The 19,384-nt window shown below is 32.6% G+C and overlaps 3 protein-coding genes across 3 annotated transcripts; 2 read left to right on the top strand and 1 right to left on the bottom strand.

Moving 5' to 3' along the window:
* Positions 1-8,430: 8,430 nt before the first annotated feature.
* LOC108812012 (cytokinin riboside 5'-monophosphate phosphoribohydrolase LOG3) lies at positions 8,431-11,502 on the top strand. Its single transcript, XM_018584144.2, has 7 exons — positions 8,431-8,697; positions 9,056-9,153; positions 9,351-9,381; positions 9,860-9,959; positions 10,785-10,855; positions 10,930-11,073; positions 11,144-11,502. Exons 1-7 carry the CDS (start codon positions 8,575-8,577, stop codon positions 11,195-11,197), a joined length of 621 nt encoding a protein of 206 aa, XP_018439646.1. The 5' UTR covers positions 8,431-8,574; the 3' UTR covers positions 11,198-11,502.
* Positions 11,503-12,427: 925 nt separating this feature from the next.
* On the top strand, positions 12,428-13,733 carry LOC108812208 (CASP-like protein 5A1). Its single transcript, XM_018584398.2, has 3 exons — positions 12,428-12,746; positions 13,105-13,237; positions 13,340-13,733. The coding sequence occupies exons 1-3, from the start codon at positions 12,535-12,537 to the stop codon at positions 13,526-13,528; spliced, it is 534 nt and encodes a 177-aa protein (XP_018439900.1). The 5' UTR covers positions 12,428-12,534; the 3' UTR covers positions 13,529-13,733.
* Positions 13,734-14,390: 657 nt separating this feature from the next.
* Positions 14,391-15,815, bottom strand: LOC108812010 (aquaporin PIP2-2-like). Its single transcript, XM_018584141.2, has 4 exons — positions 15,430-15,815; positions 15,025-15,320; positions 14,797-14,937; positions 14,391-14,692 (listed from the first exon to the last, which is right to left on the bottom strand). Exons 1-4 carry the CDS (start codon positions 15,728-15,730, stop codon positions 14,573-14,575), a joined length of 858 nt encoding a protein of 285 aa, XP_018439643.1. The 5' UTR covers positions 15,731-15,815; the 3' UTR covers positions 14,391-14,572.
* Positions 15,816-19,384: the final 3,569 nt, after the last annotated feature.

Raw genomic sequence — 19,384 nt, 5'->3', positions numbered from 1 at the left:
TCACTACGGATGGCCTTACTGTAACGAGGTTGTTGTAAGAAAAACAATAGTACAGAACAAGTGTTATTCAGTGAGGAGATTCTCCAGAAAGTTGCTTCACTGTATGATAGGTACTAAACTCACTAATATACTGCTTAATCTGTTTTTTTCTTGTATTAACCAACTCTGAACAATGCTCTTGAGATAACAAGAAAGAGGACTTTGAACCAGGGTAATGTGGTGGTGGGCCATAGCTTTGTATTTGGTAAGACCCACTTTGACTTGTGAACCCTCCAAACATTGGACATGAACATGTTTATTGTTTTCTCCTTCGTTAAAATCATATTAATTTAATTCTATTACCCTCTAAACTTATGTCGACGCACAACTTTTCGAAGTCTTGACAATTCAATTTCATGTCTAAAAGGAAAGATAAAATCTATTTTACAATTTCAGAAAGGGGTTTTGAGGTGCAATATTTCACTATGGGTGTGATTGGTTAATCTAGCGTAATCTAGAGTGTATAAGAATTAAGAGAAAAGGTTTTAGAGTAAAACATAATAAAATAAAAACAAAAAGTGAAACTGGGCGCAACTTTCTTCGCCACAAAAACTATAAGGAGCAAAATAGATGTTTTTATTGCTGGATATACAATAACTAGCTAGAGTAAAATAGTTAAAAATCTTTTTCACCTGATTGGTGTGGTTTTAGCTAAAAAACGAGTAACTATAATTTTAGCTAAAAGTTTCTCGCTAACTGTGACAAATAATATCACTCTATATCTTCATTGTTATTGCATAACAAGACCAATCTTTCAAAAAAAAAATCTTATGAAAATTTTATAACTTATACCATATGATTCTCATGGTGTAAACAGGTCCAACTAAATATTTGGAATAGTAGGCGCTCAATACGAGCTTCATAAAAGAAAAAGTAAAACAAATGGGGTTTAGAAACGGCCGAAAGTTTGAGGGAATTGAAATGAATGTTAGATAATGTCCCAAAAACTAAGGACATAAAAAAATAATTCCCAAAAGATTAAAAAAAAACACAAATGAATGTTTCTTTGCTTCTTGGCTTCATCATACTTTCACCACTCTTTTTGCCTGCAAATTAGCTCTTTTCCTCATATTGTCTTCATTAACTCTTTACGTGCGTGTATGCATATCTTTATCATGCACTATTAGAATATTACATTTAGAGACATATACATTCATCGACTATGTCTTTTTGTCTCGTATGGTCGCTATTGTTTTGACAAATCCGTATATGCACCGCCCATTATCTAAGCCCATACCTGTTCATACCAATTAGTGGTTGAAGAACTATAATATGCAAAACTCAAACGCAAAAAAAGTTGTAACCTAAAATCACGAAAATTTAAATTTGATAGGGTGACAAGTTTATAGAAACGGTTGTTTATTTTTTGGTACTTAAGGAAATGTCCATTGTTAGAAAGTGTTTATAAACATTTTATTATAAATGAAAGTAATTATCACTAAAATTCTTGAACATGTAGCACATACTTATTTGGAAAAACGAAATGTCAGCCTGTACTGTTAACTGTGAATAACATATTGTACACAGGCCTGATTGTACATATCTTTTCCAAAACATGGATTGATTGCTGGGAATGTAACTCAATCTGTTAACAATAACTAAAAACATTTTTAAGCAAGAAAAAACATTGTATACCTCTTTTCAGTTTACCACTATTTTTTCCGAAATATTGATTTACTGATGGGATGGTAACTTAATTTGTTACTAATTGCTAATTAGTGATACGTGATAACGACATAGACATTTTGACAACGGTATTAACTGTCCGACACTTTATGATAACTACCAAACAACGGATTTGTCACTTTGTGACCATTGACTGGCCCCCTTTTGACCATGTTCAGATCCATGTTCTTTCCTTTTCTTCTTGTTTTGTTGTCTCCTTTTTTTCAATTCCTTAATTTGTGGATTTAGCGTCGGTTCGTAGGGGGGAAATAACAAGTTTGGGGGTTCTGCTTTCACTTTAAAGCGGTAAATAATTCCACGTAAAAGCCATAATTAAAAAATATTGTCGGAATCATATCAACCTTTGCTGATGGTTACCTTTAAAAGTTTAACGTTTTCTGCATTCAAGATTTTTACCCGGGTAATCATAGTATCCTACGTGGTGTGCCCTTTTCCTTTTTTTTTTTTTTTTTTTTTTTTTTTTTTGTTTAACCTGGGGGTATCCCAGGCCCAGAAGGCCCAGACTAATCCCCAAGGGGAAGGAATGCCCACGGATAGACGCCCCTCCCAGTTTTTCAAATGGGCCGAAAGCATGGCCCATATCCGTGTGGGTGACAAGAGCGTTGCAAGGTAGTTCCCTCCGGCGTGGATCGAACCCCCTACCTGGATGCAGGCGGGGACCCGTCCTAACCATTGGGCTACAACGTCTTGTCTGCCCTTTTCCTTAAAAAAGGATATTTTAAAGAATAAACTAAAATCTTTTTTTTTAAACTAATAAACTTAAATCTTGACAAAAAGAGAGAATAAACTACAACATACATAATTGTATATAAGAAATATGTAGGTTTTGAGTCTCTAAGACGTTAGAGTTTTTAGTCGACCAACAAACCGTATAACGATAGGTCATAAACTCCAATGCACATGCATGTAGAATAGTAGAGCGTAGCACTATAATCCGTTCATGTCTACTTTTTACTTTTAAGTTTTAACGAATCAAACACTACCCTCAATAGATAAACGTACAACATCATTTTAATTATGCTTTATCCAACACGGTTCAAAAAATTTTTACTATGAATAATTCGATGGACATTCAACTATTTCTACGTGAAGCTACGGGTTCATATTTCATCTAAATGACTAAATCAATCCACTATTATTGGAAGACCTCAGTTATTATCTCTTTGTTTTCCGAAAATATTACAAAAAAAATTGATAAATAATTCTATAGACATTCAAAAACAAGAATTTTCACGTGCATCCGAATTAACATATGCCGTTTGCATCGAACATACAATAATATAAATCGACTCAATATATTTATTAAACCACGATAAAACCAGATGAAATTCATTAAAAAGGTCCATAAAAGTTAAAAACTATTCCAGTAATAGCTGAAATATATTGTCTTCTTTTTCAGATGTATTTCCCAAAAATTAATTTGGTAAACAAATTTCAGCTTTTTATTAATCGGAGCTAAATATGGGAAAATGCTACTTAATAATAATATATATTTGTTCCATTTTCCGTTAATATTAAATCAAGTTAAGCAATTATTAAACTATGTGTTAGTGGTCGGATAGTAGCATGGAATTGCACGTTGTTAAACAAGCTGAGTTCAAATCCGACTATATTCAGATATTTTTAAATATTTCTAACATGTGGTCACCGATAATTTAATATTCCCTCGTCCAAGAACGGTTTACCGTTTTCTTTAAGTTAAGCAATTATTTTTTTGTAATCAGGGATGAATATTCTATCTAAAACAAGAATATTCTGTCAGCTAAAAAGTGTGAAACCTTTTCCTTCGTATGCATAGAAATTGTTGAGCTTGTATTATGCCACTTGTCGGTAAAATAATTTACTCGCTGTATAACAAATTACAAGAAATATGAGGAATTACTCGCTTTATAACAAAGTTACAATTTCTTCGTAAGTATAGAAATTGTTGAGCTTGTATTATGCTAATACCTTCGAGCCACTTTGTCGGTAAAATAATTTACTCGCTTTATAATAAAGTTACAAGAAATATGAAGGAATTACGTTGACTGAAAGTATTAAACGGTCAATGTTTCACCAACAAACAAAAATTAGTCTGTCGCCGAATTGATCAAAGTTTCAGCTTTCGGAACTTTTATAAATTATATGTTTAACTAAACCTCTTTTTACTCGAAAGCAATTCAAAAATGTTAGAACTTTTCGAATTACAAAAAGGTGGACACTCAAAACACTTTATTTACAAACTACCTCTATGACAACTAATACTTTCTTTACAAAAATAATCAGAACACTTTCGAAGTGATTTGAAATTCCGTTAGATGTTCTTTTTTTTTTTTTTTTGATATCTCTGGTGTCTGGGCAGCCACTTTCCTAAATATCCCCCGAAAGGGTCCAGCGCCCCAGCAGTAAGGATGTTAAATCGCTGTGGCCGGGTTTCGAAGCTGGGTGGCGGGCACCTCAGCCGAGGTTCCATTACCACCAGGCTACGAAGCCCGGTTCCGTTAGATGTTCGTCAATGCTATGTTACTATATAAGTCTTTGACATCATCATGTAAAAATCGATTGATGAAGACAAATATTAACCTTTTTGTACAAAAAGATAATTGTATTTCTTTCAAAAATCCACTTCTAAAAGTTCTCTTTTCTGTACATATTTATTAAAAACATTCGAGTATGAAACATCATGTACCCGTCTTCATATATAACCTTTCAATATAACTAGACTGCAAGTATTATCTACTTTAGCTTTCAAAAAGTATTATCTCCAAAAATTGTGATATCACTACCATCAGAGGCGGACCTACGTTAAGGAATAGTGTGTCACATGACACAGGTTAAATTTATATCTTAGCTGTTTTAGTTATATAACGTGTTGATTCTGTAGCTCAGTTGGCTAGTTTCATCACCTACTGACCCACCTTTTCTCTGTTTCGATTCTGTCTGACACCAGATTTTCACTAATTTTCTTTAATTATATTTTAGACGTGGGCCAAAGCCCAATTCTGACCCACCTAAAACTTGAAGCTGGGTCGGCCACTGACTACCATCGTCATGGTTATTATAATAAATTTGGGTCAGAGGTCAAGAAGAATTTGGAGAGAAACTAGAGAAGAAGATAAATGCGCATGCAAGCATGCAGATAGTAGTACACATTAATTTACAAACTTACTTATTTGTTTATAATCTCAAAACCCCTACATCGAAGGAATGGGCAGCGTCTACTCAGGTCTTGGGATTGCAATTAATATTTTATTTTCTTAGTTAAATACTCACACGCTTATACACATATTATAAACAAGTAAAGATGATCTTAATTATATTTTATATTGTAAAGTGTCTGCTTACAATTAAGTATAACTGTAGAAGAGTGTGGGTGTTACTGGCATTCCAAGCTAACTATTTAATGGATATATGCTTTGTATGAAGCTAGTATTTTCATTAATTAGTTTATGCTATCACCTCTTAATTTTAGGTTTTTTTAACGAAAATTACATTTCACTAAAACTAATATTCTAGTGAAAATAAATATATAACAAGAATTGTATTTTTTTTTGTTTACGTTGATAAAACTCAACCATACAATAGTAAAACTGTTAGATCTTAAACCAAAACAAACACACAAATTCGCTGGCACACTTTCCAACGATATAAGTTAGAAAGTATTAAATTTGTAGAATATGAAAATCAGAAGAAGAACACAAAAAAATGTTTATCCAAAATTCATATATATATATATATATATATCTACGTCTATGGGGTCTAGCAAGAGACAATCCATTATAATACCAAGAACAAAGAATATAGAACATCTCTTTCTTTCAAACTTACAAATCAACTTGTTTGGTGAAAAGATAAGAGAACACACAAACTCCCATATATAGTAGTACATTAAACTAGTTGGATTATGGCATTCGCCACTTTCCATAATTTATTAGGAATATCTCCAAAATCTTTCCAACTTTCATAAACCATGAAAGTAAATACTTGTAAGACTCTATCAGCTTCCATAACTTCATAAAAGTGGTACTTTTTTTTTCTAATATGACATTTTGTCTTATTTTAAGTTATGCGATTTTATTTAATTTCCATCACCAAATCCTAAAGAAGTTTCTAACGTCTTAATAGTTTAAAATTTTATTTCCTTCTAAGAAAATATAAAACTTTACAAAATTGAATGAGTTTTTTATTTCAAAAAGAAACAAGACTAGAGTAATTATTCTTTCCGTTTCACAAAAAAATGTGTAAGTGACATTTTCACACATATTAAGAAACTGATTGAAATGCATTTATATTTTCAATAATATTATCTATTTAACCAATACCATTTTAGATAAATAAATTTATTTATAAAATTAATGCATTTGCAATTAATATTGAACTAAAAGGTAAATATAAATTATATTGAAATTGTAAAACTATATTTTTTATGTAACGAAAAAAATGTTAAAGTGACACTTAATATAGTACGAAACAGAGGAATTATTAAACAAACAAATGGATGATCCATCTAAGGCGTTCACTATTATATGGATCGATAATACAAGTGGAATCAGAACGACAACTTAGTTACACAAGAAGATGGGGAGAAGCTAAGAACTATATTTTCATAAAATATACTACAAAAGGTTAAAATGAATAGAGAGGAATAGAAAATAGAATAAATGTTTCCTATGCAAAGAACAAGAAGAAGGTTGTCTACATAGGGAGGGTGAATTGGGTTACATTGGTAATAAAAGCCATAACTCACATTGTGTTTCTTATTTCAATCATCAATGGCACATTGCTCCATATCCCAGACATCATCATCCATTAACTTCTTTATTCTATATATCCTCAATAATAATGTATGTGTAAATATGTATTGGTGTACCCATAACATTTACATGGTTCTCATTAAATTATGTTAGTGGGTTTTTCTTGTCTTGGTTGTATTTGGTCATTTTTCATTTTTTTGTGCATGAGTATCAGTAAAAAACGTTTGTACCCATCTTACACTGTCCAGATATAAGCTGTCCATTTTCTGGTCCTATTTTTTATACAGAAAATTAACTATTGTCCTATTCTTGAGAAAGGGAAAAAGTGAGGAAGCTTTATCACTGAATCAATTCTAATAATCTAATTCTATTTAGATCAGATATGGCTACAAAAGATTATATAAAAAAAACTAAAGAATTATTAAGTGGTTTCCTTATTAATTCAAATCTTATCACTTAATTTGCCTATCTACAAACATAAACCTAAGGAGAAATCCATACAACTACAACAAGGTGAATCGCCTAGATATACAACTAAATACAACATAGTTTACCCCCCATATGCATCCATAAAGTAATTTTGTTGCATCTCAAGAATTTGTTTTTTCTGAAATCGAGTTACATTTACCAAACGTGCAATATCTGCATACAACTCAAAGAAAATTGAAGAACCTTTTAGCTACGATCGAACTTTGTCAGTGTCATTCAATATATAACGGGCATACATTCATCATAAACTTGTTTTACGACCATGACAGACGTTTTTGGTATTATAATATATATATATATATATATATATATTTTGTATTATAATATATATGCTTATATTGTTTGGAAAGGAAAACCAGTTTTTTGAAAACTAACACAAGGAAATGAAGATTTTGGTCAGGCGTGCCAACATGAGCAGTATGTGCGGGTTGTGAAAGACGCGCGTGCTTTAATCTCTCACGTGCGAATACCTCAACATATGAATATGATAGATCAATTCTGAAAACTGATATAAAGAGGTGAATATTTTTAACTAGGGCTGGGCATAAAACCCGAAATCCGAAATCCGAACCGAACCCGAACCGAAAAACCCGAACCGAACCGAATCCGAAATGTTAAAAATATCCGAATGGATCTTGTAGGGTGTTACAAAACATACCCGAACCCGAAGTGTTATTAACCGAACCCGAATGGATAACCCGAAAAACCCGAAAACCCAAAAATATCCGAAAAAACCGATCCCAATATCCAAATTAGTATACATTATAAATATTTAAAACATAAATATGTACTTCAAATATTTAATTTCATATTTATTTCAACATGATATCTAACAATAAGTATCTATCATTTAAATTAATGTCTTAAATACTCTATTATATATAAATAAGTATATATTTTTTTATGTTTTGTTATTAAATTTTAGATTTTATTTAAAATATATCCGAACCGATTCGATATAACCCGAATCCGAATGGTATATCGTTAGTTCGGATATTATCCGAACCGAACCGAAACCGATGTGTTATATCCGAACCCGAACCGTACTTATAGATTTACTAGAATGGGACCTCGAAGGTGTTACAAAATAGAACCGAAATCCGAAAAACCCGAACCGAACCCGAATGGGTACCCGAACGCCCACCCCTATTTTTAACTATAACAAATTATTTTCTTTCCAAAATTTTGTAGTAAATCTTCGTAGAAATTAAAACTCAGGTAAATGATTTCGAAAAAGGTGTTTGAATAGATTCCAAAAAAAATTATTTTTTTTCAACATACTACTTTTCTTTTTAGGAAAGCCTCGCAAAAGTTTTTTCTAAATTCTTCTAATCCTTTTCTTAAAAAGATTATAGTTTTAAGTGTCGCACTATCGAAAATACCAAATAAAATAGTGCTGTATTAGTTAACTTTTAAATGATTATACTAAATCGATGACCAGCATGACAAGAAGACGCACTATATAACAACGAACCCTCGAGCCAGGACGCATTAGTGGTAAAGATACACTACAACACCAAGAAAGAAAAAGAGTTCTAGATTTCAATTAGGTTTCTTAAGAATAGATTCTTGTGCTCAAAGAAACCTTAAAACTGTTTAGCTTTTCAAAAGCTTTTTATCAGAATCAATGGAGATCAAGGCTGAAAAGATAGAAATGTCAAGGTTCAAAAGAATCTGTGTCTTCTGTGGAAGCAGCCAAGGCAAGAAAAGTAGTTACCAAGATGCTGCTGTTGAGCTTGGCAACGAACTGGTATTACATGAACTTCAACTTATTTTTTTTAATTTTTCTTCTGCTGGTGGATATGATATAAGATGGTGTACTTCTTTGCTTTCAGTATGTTCTGCCAAACTATATTCTTTTTGAGCTTTGATAAAACATATTCACAAGATGTTTTCGAATGGGTGTTCGTGTAACTTTTGCAAACGCAGAGCATTTTTGCTTTCTTCTTTGAAACGTGCCAACTGATGTTTAACTTTAGGATATTCTGGTTGCTGCTTTGTTAAATGGGTCTGAATCTCAAAACTTAGATTTTTTTTTGTATTTTCCTTCTAGTTATTTGCTACCAAATCTAGGCTTCATGTGTAACTCTGTTCTTTTTGTTCTGCAGGTTTCAAGGAATATTGATCTAGTCTATGGAGGTGGGAGCATAGGATTGATGGGTTTGGTTTCACAAGCTGTTCATGATGGTGGTCGTCATGTTATTGGGTAACTATTTTTCTCTAGTCAAATCACTTAAAACTATCGACTCTGTTTAATCTCCATTTAACTAGTTTGTGATATTTGTCCTTAAGATCTTTCAAAAAACTTTTTTTAATAAGTTTATGTTGGAACAAAACTGTTGGGTAATCTTGTTGATTACTGCTAATTCAACCTCTTTTTGTCATCTTGTTGTCACTCTACAGAATTATTCCCAAGACCCTCATGCCTAGAGAGGTAACTTTTTAAGTTTTTTTTGAATAAACATTGCTATTTTTATTAGTTTATCTTTAAGTTCTGTTTTCTTTTTTTCCAAATCCCGATTCAACCCCATTTTAATCCACTTATCCAGTCTTTGCTTAGGTTTTACTCTTCTCCCTACTTATAGTTACTTTTTCTCCAGTCTCATGATCATTTGTAGTTTCTCTTTTTTGCCTCTTCTTCTTTTCCTTTAGCTACCCTAAAATACAAATATCTTCATTTTCTCCCTTAATTTAACTAAAAGATAAATGAAGAAAATGATTAAAAGAGGTGGTTACCTAGATTAGGGTTATGTGAAAAAATGTAGGAGATTTCAAAAACATCCAAATTTTACGACTACTTGCATTGACATCATTGCTTTTGCCTGTAGAAGAGTCCAAAGTTGCTTTCTCCCTTTAACTGCTTTTAATTATTACTTCCTTTTATTTAAAAAATTGGTGGATGCTCTTTGCAGTTGACTGGTGAAACAGTAGGAGAAGTAAGGGCAGTTGCAGATATGCACCAAAGGAAAGCTGAGATGGCTAAGCACTCTGATGCTTTTATTGCCTTACCAGGTTTTGTTTTAAACCCCATCCACCCAAATTTATCATCAACTTTTTTTTTGTATAATTATAACTTCAGAATTTTGCTTTTCTTTCAAACAAAGTAATGATGATAAGGAAAAACTAGTCAAACTCTAGTGACACAAGGAACCTTAGCAACACCATTTTAGGCCTTTTTGCATCTTAATGAATGGGAAATCAAAGTTTAAAAGAAGGAACTATTTGTTCATGAAAATACTTTTTGTTTTGTTTTTGGACTGATTTTGCAAAAGAGAGAAGAAAAGAATTTGGTAAAAAAACATGATTTCTTGGTCAAGCTGCAGTGTGAAAGCTACTGTAAAAAGTTCCTTTATTTTTGTATGGAAAAATGTAAAATAATAAGTCATCAGAGTCTAAGATAAAGGGCTTGACCCATCAACATCTGGCACTTAAAATTAGACCTTTTTGTTTCTCTTCTCTTTACTCTGTTTATTGCCTGCTTTTTAAACTTAGGGGGTACGCTCTGCATAGCTTGTGTAATCTTACCTTGATCTAAGTTTTCTTCTTACCTATTTCAAGTTAAGAGACAAAACCTGAAACAGTCCCACAAATAGCATATTTTCCCACACTGAATCTGAAATCATTAATGGAAAGTCAAGTTCTTTTAAGATCCTGCTTTTGCAATCATATTCATACCGTTGTACAAACTGTAACAGAGATGGAGAAGAGTCTATTATTTGGTTTTCTCTTGTACATGACACACTTATTGATTTTAGTCTTGACCATAAGATATTAAGAGAGTAATCTACTCTTTTAAAAAAAAACAAATGTAAAAAAGGCTTTGTGTGAAAATTACAGGTGGCTATGGAACCCTTGAAGAATTGCTTGAAGTCATAACTTGGGCTCAGCTTGGAATACACGAGAAGCCGGTAAGAAAAACACTCTCAGATTTTCAAATAAAAATTCAAGAACCCAAAATCATTAAAGATAAAATGTTCTGCAGGTGGGTTTGCTCAATGTTGATGGATACTACAACTCTCTGCTCTCATTCATCGATAAAGCAGTTGAAGAAGGATTCATCAGCACGACTGCTCGTGAGATCATCGTCTCTGCTCCTACTGCTAAAGAGCTTGTGAAGAAGCTAGAGGTGAAGTTGAAGAAACTGAACTGTTTCTGAATTTCTTCATAATCTCATACAATACTGTTTTTGTTTGCAGGAATACGCACCTTGCCATGAAAGTGTTGCGTCTAAGCTTTGTTGGGAGACATAACGGATTGAAGATCAAGATCAAGATCAAGATCTAATATCTATATAACTATTTAAATATTTTATATATAGATAATGAAAATGTGGGAGATTTTCAAGATTTCAATCTTACTAAAAAGGGAAGGAATAGATTCTGGTTAGTTGGGGTAAGTAAAAAATATTTCCGCTACGGAGGAAATTGTTTGTGTAAATTATTATTAGCTGCTGTCTTTTTAACTCCAAACTAAATGTCTTTTGATATATGTAGACCACCAACTCTGTTCTATTTAATTTGTCTTCCAAAAACGAAAAATCAATACTCGATACTTCAAGAAAGGCAGAAATAAACAGAGGAACAAAAATCTACAATTTTATTTTATGTCAAATTATAATGAAAACATCTTTTAGTCCAATGATTTGATTTGATTTGATTTTCATTACTGTTTTTACATTTGGAAATATGAGGTTCAGATTTCCAAAAATTACAATTTACTGCTCCTTCCATTTCAAAATGTTATACATTAGAATTTTCACACATATTAATAAAACATATAAATCTCATTTATATATACATATTTTTTTGTGATTATTTTCTTCCATAATTTTAAACCAATAAAAATTTAATAAGTGCAATTAATTTTTTTAAAAATTTGAAATTTGCAATTACTAAATAAAACATGCACTGAAAATATAAAACATAAACCTTTTTGAAACAAATTTTTTTCTCTAAAATATGTAACTTTATGAAACTGAAAGAGTAATAATTGTAAAAAATAATGTAAAACTTACAATAAATTTTCAGCTAAAACTTTATATTTTGTAAAAAAAATAATAAATTAGTATTAAAATGTATTTATTAAAGTTATAATTCATACAAATATATTTATAAATCAAATAAATATATTTTTTCTTTTGACCACCCAAAAAAAGAGTAAATGCATTTTTACTTGAGAAAAAGACTAAAATAGCATCAAACCAAGTTTTTGTCACAAAAATAGCATCACAAAAAAGAAAATGACCAAAAGAAGTTTTATTAATGGGTAAATATGTATTTATAACCATTGGGTTAATTAATCTAAGACATAGGGTTTATAGTTAAGGGATGAGGCTTAGGAGTGTGTTCAAATTTTAAAAAACAAAAAAAAATATTAAAATTTTTAAAACAAAAAAATACTATTTTGGTCATTTTATTTTTTGAGTGCTATTTTTGTGATAAAAACTGTGCTATATTTTAGAGATCTGCCCTTTTTTACTTTGACAAGTCCACCAAACTTATTTCCAGTTTCAGACAGAAGTAGTCAAGTATCCGAGTGTCTTGCCTTTATAGAGGCTCTGGAAGTGTCTGAACTTCTGTGTCGTATAATGAACGTGAGCCGACCGGCGGTTCACCCGGTGGATACAATTCCGGTATCTCCCCCCGCTAACGATAGACCGCCAGCGAGGATGAAAGATGTTCAGGGCATGCCCGGAACCACCGGCGGCCTCATCCTCCGCCTCTCTCAATTCGTCCCCGCTCTCATCTCCTTCTCCGTCATGATCACCACCTCCGACTACCGCTCCGCCACCGCTTTTTGGTATCGATCCTCTAGATTCCCTCAAGTCTGATTTGAGATTCTGAGAAAAAAAAAAGTTAGGGCCTTTAGTGATCTCTTGATCAAACCTTCTGATGATGTGAAGCAATTCTATGGAAATTAGGGTTTTTTTTGCTCATCTAATTGGTGTGTTGTCCACGTTTCTATCCTTCTTGTTAATTTGTTTATTAGTATTTTGAAATGTTTTTTTGTTTTGCTCTCTTCAGGTGTAAGTTCATGTACTTGTAGAATTAATTCAGTTCTAAGCATCAGGATTTGGATTTAGTTTGAGCGATTTGGTTTAAGACAATTAGAATCTGACAAAAAACCATGGTATATAACAACTCTGTGTGTGTGACAGTTGCTTGGTTCTTGCGGTTAGCTTGCAAAGCCTGTGGAGCTTGTCTCTGTTTATCATCGATGCTTATGCTCTCCTTGTGAGAAGAAGCCTTCGGAATCACTTGATCGTTCAATGTTTCACAGTTGGAGATGGAGTAAGTACTACCCCCCCCCCCCCAAAGTACCACACCATAGCTGCTACTACGAGGCAATAACAAAGTGATTGACCTATCTTTGTCATCTCAACATTGTTGCAGGTCACGTCCACGCTTACTTTCGCAGCTGCTTCCGCGTCTGCTGGAATAACCGTACTCATCAACGATCTTGATAAATGTAACGTCAACCACTGCGCTAGGTTCGAGACCGCCGTAGCAATGGCCTTCATCAGCTGGTTCGCGGTGTCTCCTTCCTTTATTCTCAACTTCTGGTCCTTAGCCAGCTTCTAGTTAGCATAACAAAGATAAAAAAATATTCAGAGGAATCTAACGTAATATCTATAATGTAAATAAAGGGTGGAGTATAATAATCCGTCGAATTAGCGAATGCTTTTGAACACATATATTGTTACAGAACGTTCTTGGTCTGAGTTTCTGAGATATGACAACTATTGTTATACATCAGAATGAAATCTAAACAGTTATTAGCACAAAACATATTCATCAATGTGAGAAAACATAGACTTGCACAAAACATATTCATCAATGTGAGAAAACATATTCATCAATGTTCAATCATCTCTAGATTCAGGCGGTCACTTTAACTAAGCATTAAGAGAACATTCACCCTTCCAACAATCCAAAACTGAGTCTCAGATTCATCATATATAAAATCTTTGAGACTGAATCCGGAAATACGCTAAAAATACCCAAACTCCCAAACAGTCTAAAACGATTCTACACAAAGTTCTTTATTCAAGATTATGCATACGGTTATTAGGTATTGATGAGCAAACTACTAAACTATCTTTTGGTTAGCCTTGGCATGTCTAATGAACCTTGCGCAAACTGTGCTGTAGTTTTGAATAGACAAATAGTATGTATTGGAAATGAGAAAAACAAAGTGAATGCTTGTGTTGTTTCACTGCAACTTCATCTGCATTTGCCAAAATGATGAGTTATGGCCTCAAATAAAGATGGTCAGTGGAATAACAATTTACAGTCTTTTCTTATCTTATGGTATAATCTTCTTCGTTACAATTGACGAATCATTTGTGAGTGATTAATTAGTCGAGATATCTGATGAGGATTGAGGACTTATGTATCAAGTTTATAACTTAAAACATTTTTTTATAGAGGAGAAGGAGATCAATAAGTGAAGCAATGTGTTCAACTTTTTTAATCAATAAACAAACTCAGTGACATTGAAAACGAAAACCACTCAAACTCCATTAACTAGAATCACACATATAAAAGCAGAGGAAGAAAGAAAAAAAAAGACAGAGGACTGGACACATTTTAAAATCACGTGCCTCATTTAAACATAACAGTAACTCAAACGTTGGCAGCACTTCTGAAGGATCCGAGGGATTTGGAACCAGAAGCTCTTAGAACGAACTGGTGATAAAATGCAGCAATCGCAGCTCCGATGAATGGTCCCACCCAGAATATCCACTGTAATCAAATGACACCAAAAATATTACAGTTATACTTTCCCATTCAAACACATATACCTATTTTTTTGGTTTTTTATATTAATAGAGATAGAAGAAACATACATGGTCATCCCACGGCTTGGACTCGTTGTAGATAACCGCAGCTCCAAAACTCCTAGCCGGGTTAATCCCGGTTCCGGTGATTGGAATAGTGGCCAAGTGAACCATGAACACGGCAAATCCAATTGGAAGTGGCGCCAACACCTTTTATTTCATAATTTATAACCACAAATTAATTAGTTATATCATATGTTCACTAACTATATCTCGTAACTGATGATGAATACTTACGGGAACGTGGGAGTCTCGTGCGTTTCTTTTGGGATCTGTAGCGGAGAAAACAGTGTAGACAAGGACGAATGTTCCGATGATCTCTGCAGCGAGTCCAGTCCCCGTGCTGTATCCATCGGCTAGAGAGTTTGCTCCTCCACCGTAACGGACGTAGTAAGAGCTTTGGAAAGCTTTGACGAAACCAACTCCACAAATAGCACCCAAACACTGAGCCACCATGTATAGCACCGCTCTAACCAACGATACCTTCCTTGCCAAGAACAAGCCGAACGTCACGGCAGGGTTTATGTGACCACCTTCGTAAAGTTTTGGGGTCAATCTCAAATAAACAAGAAACTAAAGAGTCACGTTTATTTTTAACAGATTTGAACCGATATTAACCGGACCGGTTGGTTATGTTAATACCTGAGATACCGGCGGTGCAGTAGACTAGGATGAAGATCATGCCGCCGAAAGCCCATGAGATGCCGAGGATTCCGACGCCTCCGCACTCGTCGCCTCCGGCCTTAGTGTCGGAGGAAATCTTGTAGCCGATGACAGTCAAAACAGTGACGTACAAGAAGAGGAGAGTGGCTACGAACTCGGCGATGACGGCTCTGTACAAAGACCACTTGGTCAGCTCCTCCGCATCGAAAAACGGAGTTGGCGGCGGATCTTCGTAGTCCCTCGCCGCGTATCCCTCTGCTCCTCCCACGTCTTTGGCCATATAGGATTACTATATGTTATGTAATGAATGTTTCTTCTTAGGAACTGTTTTACTTCTGCCTCTCGTTGTGAGAATAAGCTAAGAGCAGAGTGTTCTTTATATAGACCGAGTTCTTGATGTTGTGCGTATATCTTCGCTTTTTTATCAACACATTTCAAAACGTTATTTTAGATGATTTTTTTTTGTAAGGAAATGAACGTTGGTAATTTCTTTCTATAGGAGGCTTTGCAATTTTGGTAGTAAAATTGACCTTGACTTTTTAACAACGAAAATAGTGATAATCTTTCTGGATTTAATCATCAGTAGTACTCACATTAAACCGAATTGTAGTTTGAGCCCATAGGATGGATATTCTTCATAGAATATTTGCAAGTAACATATAGTTTGTTTAACCTTTAGTCAAATAAAAACAGGAAATAAATTATATCTTTCTCATACGGTAACATTTCCAAATAGCTCCATTGTTTCTACTGAGACATCAACGTCCAATAGTCACGTCATTAAATTTGGTTAAAATGCGACCGTTGACAAACCAGCAATAACCAATAAAAACGTGAGCAATTTACAAGAGTGATAATGCATATTATTATACAAAACATAGCTGATCTGTAAGCTGTACCAACATTCATAATTGCATTGCTACTACAGTTTTTGACAAATATTAAAATATCATTTGTAAGCATGAAAAAGTATTTGTCTCCATCGTATCACAATATTCGTGTGAGTTCCTACCGTTTCTAGCACATTCTGGACTATTTTTGCATCTTTTTCATGCTTAGACTAGTAAACATATCGCAAGCGAATGTTTGTTTACAAAGAAATGGAATTTAATCTTGAATCATTTTTGTGTTGTAAAGCATAAACATGTAGTTTGAAACTAAAACTTTATTTGAGCAATAAGCTGCAGAATGTATACATAAAACGGACAACTAGTGTAAATTTTAAGTTACAAAAAGAAAAAAACTAGTGTAAATTTTGTCATAGAACACTACTACATCAGTTAATTATGACTCTATCATGCATTCGCTGTATGTATACTCGCATACTCGCATACACGTATATTAATTAGGCCTAATATTAATGTATTTATTTGTTATTGTGGATTCATTGTCAGCAAATGTATATTACTTATGACTTATCGTCCAATAAAAGCAGAGGGACGTCGCTAAAACGATAAGGTTATCGTGACATGGCAAAACAGTAGCCACGAACACCACAATACGCCACATTCCTTTTGTCTGTGTTCACATTTATGTATTTCAATTTCATTTTTTTTTTTTGAAAAAGTTCAATTTCATTTTTAATAGATAATTTGAGAACAATAATATTTTTGGACAAATCTCTATTCAAAAAAAAAAAATTGACCGAAACAACACCCAAAGTAGAAAATGACTTAATATTTTATTAAAAAGGTAAATGGAATTATACATATACTTTATAAATATACAAATATAAATAAACATTTTAAAAGACATTTTCAATTCAAAACTTTTTTGATTTTTTTAAACATTTTTCATTATTGTAAAAAAAATATTTTAAAATCGGAAAATTCTTTTTAAACATATTTTAAAATTTTAAATTTTAGTTATATATTTGTAAATCCTAAACTCACTCTTAATCTAAATTTTAAGTATAAATTATGTAACCTTTTGGTCCTTTTAAATATAATGTCTTATCCTTTTAGTAAAATATTATGTTTTATCAGTTTCAAAAAAAAAAAAATTATGTTTTATATTTGTGATAAAAAAAGTTAGACTATCCTAAGGTATTTTCTAATTCTTTTTCTTACGGCAATACATATGTTTTTTTTGTTAGCAATACATATGTTAAATATGCGTATAAATATGGACGTAAGAAATTTTCAATTGGAATTGAGGATAGAGAGAGAGTGATAGGAAATGAATCAATGATTATTGACGGCTTGTGGGTCTCACTACGTGGCACGATAAGAGTGGTCGTTTGAAACCGACGGCTCGTTTTAGTTTGAGTAAATCGGACGGTGCCGATGTATTTGTCGGAGCTTTTGGACGGTTTCTCATGCCCAGTGAACCCCACCTTCCACGTCACCTACCTCAGTTCCATTAGATTTCGACCTTAGTGGAAACAGAACCACTAAAACGACGCCGTACCTTCCAATCCTGTCCATGTAATAATTATGTTATTGTAATGGTAGGGTTGGGTCAAACATATGTGTAATATTTGATGCTCTATCTGTGGCTATTTCACTTCTTTTCTTTCTAGAGAGCATTGTTGATATGCAGGATTAAAGTACCAACTTAAAGATGGTAATTTAGCAAAAAAAAAAAAAAAAAAACTTAAAGATGGTAGACACCGTAGACAAGAACTTAATCAGAACTCTTACCCTTAATCAAACTTCTCTAGCTATCTATAAACTGATAAGATTTATATACTATTTTTACGTGTTAAAGAGTGACAGTCTATATTATTCTATGGAGAGGACAAGGCTCATGACATATGGACAAGAGGAAAAAAAATATAGCCGCATATAGTATATTAGCGTCGGTCCAAATGAAAGCTACGTTTAGGTGTGGGGCGGCGAGGCTAAGTTAATTTAACCATAAAACTCCATTATCTACCATAAATTTAAGAATTAAAAGGTCGCTGTTCTTAATAGCTCCACATACAACCATACTTTTACATTATCCAGATCTTAAATAAATTCAGATTAAGTTTATAAGATTAGTAACACAAATTAACGCCAAACAGAAACTTGAACAATAACTTTTTAATAGCAAAATCCCTTTCTCAAAAAAAAGGAAAAAACAATAAGTTTTTAACTTTACGATTATTTGACTAAAAAAACTAATCTAGATGAAGAGATAACATATTGATCTACAGTTATTTTACACGACAATTTAAATATATATTATGAAATCAGTAATATGCTAACTAATGCATATATATATAACTCTGGTTTAGAAAGGACAATGGAATATATAACGCAATGCTGTATTGTTAATTATGAAGCAATGATTAGATTGGTTATATCATGACAGCTAGCCAGGTAATTAATTAGTGGAAGCTAGTTTCCACAAAAAATAATCATAATCGTCACATACATTTCTATATTCATTTTAGTGAAACTAATAATAGTATAACAGGGTGGACAAAATATTCGTAAATTTTGATTCGATCCGTTATTCATTTTGATTCGATCCGAAAAATCCGAATATCCGTAACTTAACGAATCGAAGCAAATACTAAAATCTAATATCCGTCAAAGACGAAGCAAATCACAAATACTAATATTTTTAGAAACGAATATCCAATCCGATCCGTTATATACATATATATGTATACATGTTTATAAAATTATATAATATATATACTTTTTATCTTTATATAAGTTTTATAATGTTTTTATTCACTAAATTAATTATTTAGTTATTAAAAAATTTGAAAGTATGTAATTTTTTAAAAAATAATTAATGAAATATTATTATTTTATTTCAAATTTTCTTCTTTTTCTTTTATTTTCATTTATTTTTTTAATTTTTTATTATTTTTTACGGATCAAATCGGATATTCAGCAAAAATTCGGATATTCGCGGATATCCGGTGTTCCGGATATCCGAAGAGTTACGGATCGGATCGGATCAAAAAATCAAATATTCGTAAGGCACGGATCGGATC

Source organism: Raphanus sativus, chromosome 6 (assembly GCF_000801105.2).
Source record: "Raphanus sativus cultivar WK10039 chromosome 6, ASM80110v3, whole genome shotgun sequence".
Lineage (NCBI taxonomy): Eukaryota > Viridiplantae > Streptophyta > Magnoliopsida > Brassicales > Brassicaceae > Raphanus > Raphanus sativus.
This window is presented reverse-complemented; position numbering and strand designations above follow the sequence as displayed.